Source organism: Rhamphochromis longiceps, linkage group LG7 (genome assembly GCF_057381845.1).
Source record: "Rhamphochromis longiceps isolate RC_006_pf linkage group LG7, R_longiceps_female_GT1.1, whole genome shotgun sequence".
Lineage (NCBI taxonomy): Eukaryota > Metazoa > Chordata > Actinopteri > Cichliformes > Cichlidae > Rhamphochromis > Rhamphochromis longiceps.
In genome coordinates, this window is record NC_140563.1 from 24,599,319 (window position 1) to 24,606,984 (window position 7,666).

General features: G+C 43.2%; 1 protein-coding gene across 1 annotated transcript; it reads right to left on the reverse strand.

Moving 5' to 3' along the window:
- Positions 1 to 1,999: 1,999 nt before the first annotated feature.
- Positions 2,000 to 6,792, reverse strand: dusp6 (dual specificity phosphatase 6). Its single transcript, XM_085412969.1, has 3 exons — positions 5,768 to 6,792; positions 4,998 to 5,432; positions 2,000 to 3,700 (listed from the first exon to the last, which is right to left on the reverse strand). The coding sequence occupies exons 1-3, from the start codon at positions 6,168 to 6,170 to the stop codon at positions 3,387 to 3,389; spliced, it is 1,152 nt and encodes a 383-aa protein (XP_085269095.1). The 5' UTR covers positions 6,171 to 6,792; the 3' UTR covers positions 2,000 to 3,386.
- Positions 6,793 to 7,666: the final 874 nt, after the last annotated feature.

Genomic DNA, 7,666 nt, shown 5'->3' on the forward strand with positions numbered 1-7,666 from the left:
GCCTTCTTGTAGTCCAGTGATTTTGGTACAGACAACTATGAAACACAATCTTATTCTCCCTTTTAATGTGGAGTATGCATGTTCACTCAACGTTCCCATGACCTTCCTACTACAATTTAGATGGTAGGATAAGACTAAGCATATGTGTATGGATAGTCTGAAGTACCTCTGCTTTCATCATGTGACAAATGGGTGACTTTTGCATTCAATGCACCAGCAGAGTCATAGGAAACTAAATGGATGAATGGTGACCCTGCTAATAATAAGCATGACACCTCAGGGAGATTTGCCTATTTATCGTGAAGTCACTATGACTCTCTGTGAAAAAAGAAATCTCTATATGCATATAGAATATAGAGTCCTATCTTAGAATAGAATAGAATTCAACTTTATTGTTATTACACATGTCACAAGTACAAGGCAACAAAATGCAGTACAGCTACACGTGGACACCCACTTTTTATGGGCAACACGACAAATTTAGAACTAAAAAGGAAAAACATAATATAGTGACTTTGAACCAGTGTTTCTCATTAGTGTGCAGGCTTTGCTGCCATAGTTCGATCAGTGGTATCTCATCATTATTGTTATGATTATAAGTGGCTACCCAACAAAAGAAAAAGATTCCCTGAAATGGAAAGTGGGAAAAGCAGAGAGAGCTGGCACCTCTTGAAATATGAGTCTTTTTATAAATCACTTGCGTCAGGACATGAATGTGGAGGTCTCACTCTTTATTACATAGCCAGTGATTCACACACTTTGTACAGCTACGCGCTGGGTTGAATTTCCAATTTAAAAAAAGGAAATAAAACATAAAAAAGAGAGATGCCTTACAATTTATTTTGTTCATCTTTACACAATACATATTATTGATAATAAAATCTGTTAATTGCTTTTTTAAGATAATTCTCTTTCTCTATTGTATGCTGTCTTCTGTTAAGATCTATGTTTTATGTATGCTTATTTGCTTATTCTATAGTAAAAGAAAATACTTACAATTCATGTTTTCCATTGTTTACTTTTGATATGGATTATATATTGCATGCTGTGTTTTATTGTAGTTATGTAAAATTGTAGCTGGTTGCTAATACGTTTTGCATTGCTTACATCTTTATTTTGACCAACTCTTAGCAGTAAGAGTTAGGTAAGGATTGTGTCTACTTACACAGTGGAATCTTTCGTGTGTGGGCTTTTACACTGTGTCATACATGCACATCAAGAACTTAGTTGACAAAAATGCTGCATACAAGTCACTGTTTCCATATCCTTTATTGTTAACAATCCTAGCTCTGTCACGATCAAACCTTGTGGTACTGCTTGGCTTGCTCATTTCCACATAGTCCACACACACACAGCAGCTGGTGTTGATGTGGGAATAGTCTCTTCAAACTGTGAAACAAGTTGCTGCTCGCTTGAGAACACGACACCTAAGCTACACCGTCGAGATTATCTCCTGAGTCTCCAGTTCTCAGGGAGTAAACGCCACTGCTCTTCCTATCAAATCATACTTTATCTCTGTACTTTATGCTTCCCTTGATGGTTGAGTGCTGAGGAGCTGCCTTCACAAGTTAACCAAGGGAATGTTTGTTTTGAACCCAAAGACCTCATGGTAGACTAGCACCTGGTAAAACCAGCTGGGCTAGTTACAGCAGGACTGGAATCACTTTGCACCTGCTGGGTAGCTTATTGTAGTTTCTTATTGTCACAGCAGAACAGAGTGTGCACAGTGCTATCTTACACAAGCATCATGTAACAGGACATGCTAACTCTGTACTGGAAAGTAAAGTGGGAAATGTTCCAAGTGCTGTAGTTAATGGAAAACAAGAACTCTGTGAACAGCCTCGTGATTCATTGCGACTCTTTTTTGTCGTGACTTGGCCAGCTGGTTAACACTCAACTGTACTGCAGGTGAGGAGACACTTACATAAATGTGTTACTGTAAGTGGAGACAAAACACCAACGAATGTGTCAATGGAAAAACAAGCAGAAGAAGCGGAACGTGTAGACAAAATAGCAATTTATTAATAACTTATATTTCCTTTACATTCGTAAGAGAGGAGTTTGGAAGGAGTGAGTAGAGGGCAACATAGTGGTTTCCTCTACGGGGGGTGTGGGGGCAACTCTCCGAAGTTCTGGATTTAATTTTGTCTCGTCTTGTCAAGTGAAAACTGCATTTCACAGAATTTTCCCTGAAGAAGCGAAGCAAACACAGCTCCCTGCTTTTTCCACACATCGGAAATATTTAACCCACAGATCATGATTTCTTAAATTAACCTTCAGAGACATCCAGTAAATTCCACCTTTGGCCATTTGAACTGCTTGAGTTCTTAAGCATGGAGCCCAATTTATAAACTTCAGTGATAATCGTTCTAGGTTTGGTTGGGGTTTTTTGTAAGAAAACAAAACAAATCTATCTGGGATACTGTAACCAAAAAAAGTACATTTCTCTGAAGGTTAATGTGCAAAAAAAAGGGGAAAGAAATCTTCCAAGCTCAAAAGTAAGGCAAATGGCCAAGGTGACTTTGATTTGTGGGAGGACAGGTGCAAAAAGAAAAGGCCAGCCACAAAGCGCTTATTGAATATATTACACATGTACACAATTCTTGGAAAGCCTACTTGATTTTTGGCATAATCAACTCAAACATATTGATCAATACGCAGTTTGTATGCTTACATAAAAGTAGAATATGAAACAAAGCAAATCTTCAGTACCCACTTGTGCCAAAGGGTATATACTACTAGAGCAAGGCTTTTACCGTATTGTCTTTTATATTAAGATATATACACACCGTATAAATGTTTGAAAAGACTCCACAAATGTAAAATAAAGTCCATTATATTGTGTGCCTTCTAAAGCCAGGGTAGTTGAGCCCCATGCAGGCAAGTCTTCACAGAAGATGAAGGAGACAATGCACCCTGATGTCATGGAGGAACTAGTAATAGACCCCAAAACAAATATACAAAAGGATTTCATTTATCTGTCCACTTTGAACAATCAGGTCTCTTTGGCACACCAGCCTTTGAACTTTGAAGCATAACATACAGCTGTCCAATCAATCACTTTAGGCTTCCTTAGACACACTGAAAAAATACGAAAAAAAAGACCAGAGTCTTACAGCAAAATCTGATTGTAGTAAGTATCTGCACACTTTAAATGATTCGCTTCCTGTCTCTTGTACTGTCTCTCCTCATTTAGTCAACAGCAGCTGCGCTTCGGTCAGACAGCTATGGCCCTTCAGTAACCACACTCAGCAGCTGTCGCCTCAGACCAGCTGTATCAATAATGTCGCACAGCAGACGACGGAAAAAAGAGAAAACATTTTGCAGCTTTTCCAATAGGAGGCCCACAAAACCCCCAATGAGAAGAGGAGTGGTGACAGCAGACCTCACGTGGACTCCAGGGGGTCCAGCTGGAAGACGTTGTGGTTGGTCGGGGTGGTGAAGTAGAGCTGCTGGCTTGGTGGTGCCATGCGGTTATCACATGGACTCTTCAGACCCAGTGTGCGCTCAAAGTCCAAAAGCTGACCCATGAAGTTGAAATTGGGTGAGATGTTGGATTTTTTCATCTTGACAATGTCGTAAGCATCGTTCATGGACAGGTTGAGCTTCTGCATCAAATAGGCCACCGTCACTGTGACAGAGCGGCTAATGCCTGCAAGGCAATGGACCAGGACGCCGCATTTCTGTCCCCGAGCTTCATCTGGTGGAAGAAAAGAAAGGGGTGGAAATTTTGTATCATAAATAAACAACATCTTTAGAGCTTTTCATCATTCCAGATAACTAGGAAAGAGTAGATATCCCAGTTTGTTGTTTTGTTACTCTCACAGTCCAAAGACCAAAGATTTAGTCTGCATGGATACTGATCAGAAGAAAAAACATTCCTGACATCTGAAAAGCACAAAGCAGAGAAGCTCTCATTGTTTATGCTTCTTTTAGGCAACTAATCAATAATCAAATCTTTGTGATTTTAAAGTCACGCTTTGTTGGAAATTGAAGCAGGTCCAGGAACTTATTATCCTATCTCCCAGCCATGTCAGTAATTAAACAGGGGCTATGACAGTATTGCACATAAACAGAGCTCACATTCTTTGGTTTCTTTTGGCCTAGAGTAGCCGGCTGGGAAATTGACTATTACGGTCTATTAAACCATTCTTCCGCTTGCTAGGGTTACTCTGACAATGGTGCCATTTGGGCGTGTAAATGTAGGAGTCATGAGGGCACCCTGTCAAGGCGAACAGGATGTCATCAGGCCGTAAATGGCTCCTTTTGTAATGTGGCGGGAGGAGGAGGGGAGGGGGGGCAATGCCATGTCCTAGATTACTTTCAATGCCACTTCCTTCCTGTTGCGCTTGAATTACCGCCCTCCCCTCGCTCACTCTCCCCTTTCTCCAGTTTCAACATCGCCCTTTGTGCTGCAATTTCACAAGCCCTGGGACAAGAGATAGGGCCAGAATGTCTTCCACTGAAGTCAAACCAAGTGCATTTTGCCTGTGCACCATTGGAGGCAGACTTGTGTTCCTCTGCCTCTACACAATGCCTTAATCTGCCTGCTCTGTGTGTCCCTGTCTGATTGACTGATAAGACCACAGCCAGGGACACTTCATCTAATCTCAATTGCACAATAACAACCTAAGAACTTCCTGCCAGTGATAATATATATCACATTTAATACGTTTATGCCCCCAGCTATCTGTTTTTGCCCCTTTACTCTGCCTGCATGCGTGTCATAAAGTAGGGAACAAGAACAATACTAATCAAACACCCAACTTTTGAGTTGAATCCTTCTTCAAAATTGTGAGGACTTGATGGGTTTTTTTTCTCTATGTTCTATATTTTGCAGACTGACGCAGTATTACTATTTATGGTCTCACAAACTCAAAAGCTAATTTTGGAGTTTAAATAATTATAAGCAGTACTAAAAAATGAATAAGCATGTACACAACCTAACCAACAAGATTTAATCTGCAGAGCGTTTCCAGTTCTGCGGGATTACTTACCAATAAAGCTGATGGCTTCGGGAAAGAACTGAGAGAGATTCTGGCTCCAGTGATCCGAGATTGGGATCTGCTTGTACTTAAACTCTCCTGCGTTCTCAAAGAGGTTGGGGAGATTGGGAGTCACGTTGAGGATATACTTGATCCCGTACTCCTCCAGCACATCAAGGTTAGTGGAGTCCTTGGCACAGCCCAGGTAAAGGTGCGGCAAGATCTCTACAGGGAAGGAGGGATGCGGGTTGGATAACGGGCTGCCGTCCGAGTCTGTGGCGCTGCTCGGATCCCGGTCGATATCAGACTCGATGTCCGAGGAGTCAGAGCTGATGCGCAGCCCACCGAGGCCCAGCACCTGGGCAGTAGGGGAACTGCTGTGGGACGAGCCATCCAGGTTGGTTTCGCACAGAGCCGGACACTCGGCCTGGAATTTACTGAAGCCACCTGGAAATATATAAAACAGATGCAATGAACACACCGTTTCTGCCTGCCACACAGCAGGCATAAGTTGCACACTGCAGACGGCAAATTATTATTTTCTGAGAAAGAAAAAAAGAAGCTTAATACACATAAAATCTGGTTACGCGTCTCTTCGAAGTAAATTAAGACCCTCTTCAGTAATTACTGACGTGCGAGGAGTCAAGTGTAACCTAACCTTAGAGTGATGACTATATATTTCTTTAATCAAAACGCCAGAAATCTACGTCTGCGCGAAAATCTAGCCTGTGAATGAACAGCGGCAGCCGCCGTGCCCGAAAATGTGAATGAATTCCACTCACCCTCCAGATAATATGCCTTATAGCCCTCGTCCTTCATTTTCCTCAGCAGTAAACCCAACACGGAGCCCCCGTCCACGTTCTCGTTCCACTCTCGGCTGTACTCGTCGTACAGCAGGATGGCGTCCGTCTTGCACCTCCGCACAAACCTGTCTCGATCCTCTCCGTTGGAGAGCAGAGAGCGCACGGGCAGATTGCCTTTCTTAAGCCGGCGAAGCATGAGGCTGGGTATGGCCACGTTGATGGCAGTCTCGACGTGAGACGACTCGTAGAGCTCCTGAGCCCGACAGTCCATCACAAGCAGGCCGTCCCTGCGCGTCTCCAGCTGCTCTCGGAGCCAGCCCACCGTCTTGCTGATCGCCATAACCGAGTCAAGCTGGACGACGGGCTTGAGCTTGTCAAGCATTTATAAGCAGGAGTTAAAAAAGGGGGGAAAAAGGTGTCGAGGAAAAGCGGGGAGCTTCTCGGCTTCAGCAGCAGGCACAAATATCTGTCTGGAATTTCGTTTTCAGTCTGATCTGCTGCTGAGAGGGCCCTCGGCAACACAACTCTGAGAACAACGGCTTAAAAAACTAAATAACGAGTCAAAATAAAAACCGTCACGCTTGTCAAGACTCACTCCAAACGTTCTTTTGGATCCAGTGTGTTGCGGGACGTAGGAATTCCTGTTCCCTTCAGAGATCTCCCGAGAGTAGGTTGCCCACACTGTTCCTCATTCATGCATCTGGTTGGAGAGAGCCTGAGTTATTTATCAATGAGTCATACCGGCCCTGCGACGAGGCTGAAGCTTCCTCTCTTCTTATATAACTCCACGGCTGCTCTTCCACCTCTCTTTCTCTCTGTGCGTATACAGGCTGTGTATCTAATATTTTTATGGAGATCCAGAGCAGAAAGGCGGATTTGTTGCTGTGAAGCATGCGGGGTATGCACCCGTCTCTGCCTGCTGTTGCAGCCTGTCTGTGCTGTAGATCGTTTCTCTGCAGGTTCTGACTCTCTGCGCTCTCTGCGGCGCCAGGCTGCTGAATGGCTACAAACAGGAGGCGTTCCATTGGATACGTTTTGTGGGGCGACCAATCAGAAGCGCGGCAGCAGCGGTCGCCTTAGAAACGGGGGCCGGATAGAGCGGCCTGTGTTGATGAATCGTTAATGAGTTTGTCATTCACAAAAACGGAGAGGAATTTCCGCTCCGGATCAAGTGTGTGCAAACAAACACAAGAACTGCAGGGGGAAGGAAGGAAGACGGAGAGGGCGGGTGCGGCCTCAGCTCACAGTTACACACACACACGAGTTTCAAATAAAGAGCGTCGCGATAATTAGGCTACAACGCAAGTCTGCAACAATGCGGTGTGCGTTTTTCAACATGCTGGAAGTTTTAATTCACTTAGAGCTGTTTGAACCGCTCTAATGCATGCACTATATTGAAAGTCTTACCATTAACCATCATAATATAATAAGTATAATAAGAACCTTTTTTTTTTTTCAAAAAACATATTACACTGTAATAGCGCGACAGTAAAACCATGCTCAATGTGGGCTTTACAGGCAGAACGCCTTTGGTGCAATTTCATTTTCTTCCTCACTCCGGAAACACAGCTGATCTGCATCCAGTGAGGTCTGGCACATCTGACAGAGGATCAGCGCCCTGTTGAGAGATATGACCTGTAACCTTTGTTTGTTTTTCTAAAAAAAAAAAAAGTCTTGTCTTTCAATGCTAACTACCCCACCCTGTGTGATCACTTAGATTGTTTCCACTGGTTTCTGTGGGCATGAATTTAGGATTAAATACAGTGGTGCGCTCTCATGGAAGGAAATTATTATTTCTTTTTCCATAAAAAATAAATGTCAAACTCGAAAAACTCAAGCTCCATAAATTTCTGCTACAAATATATATTCTCGGTAGAA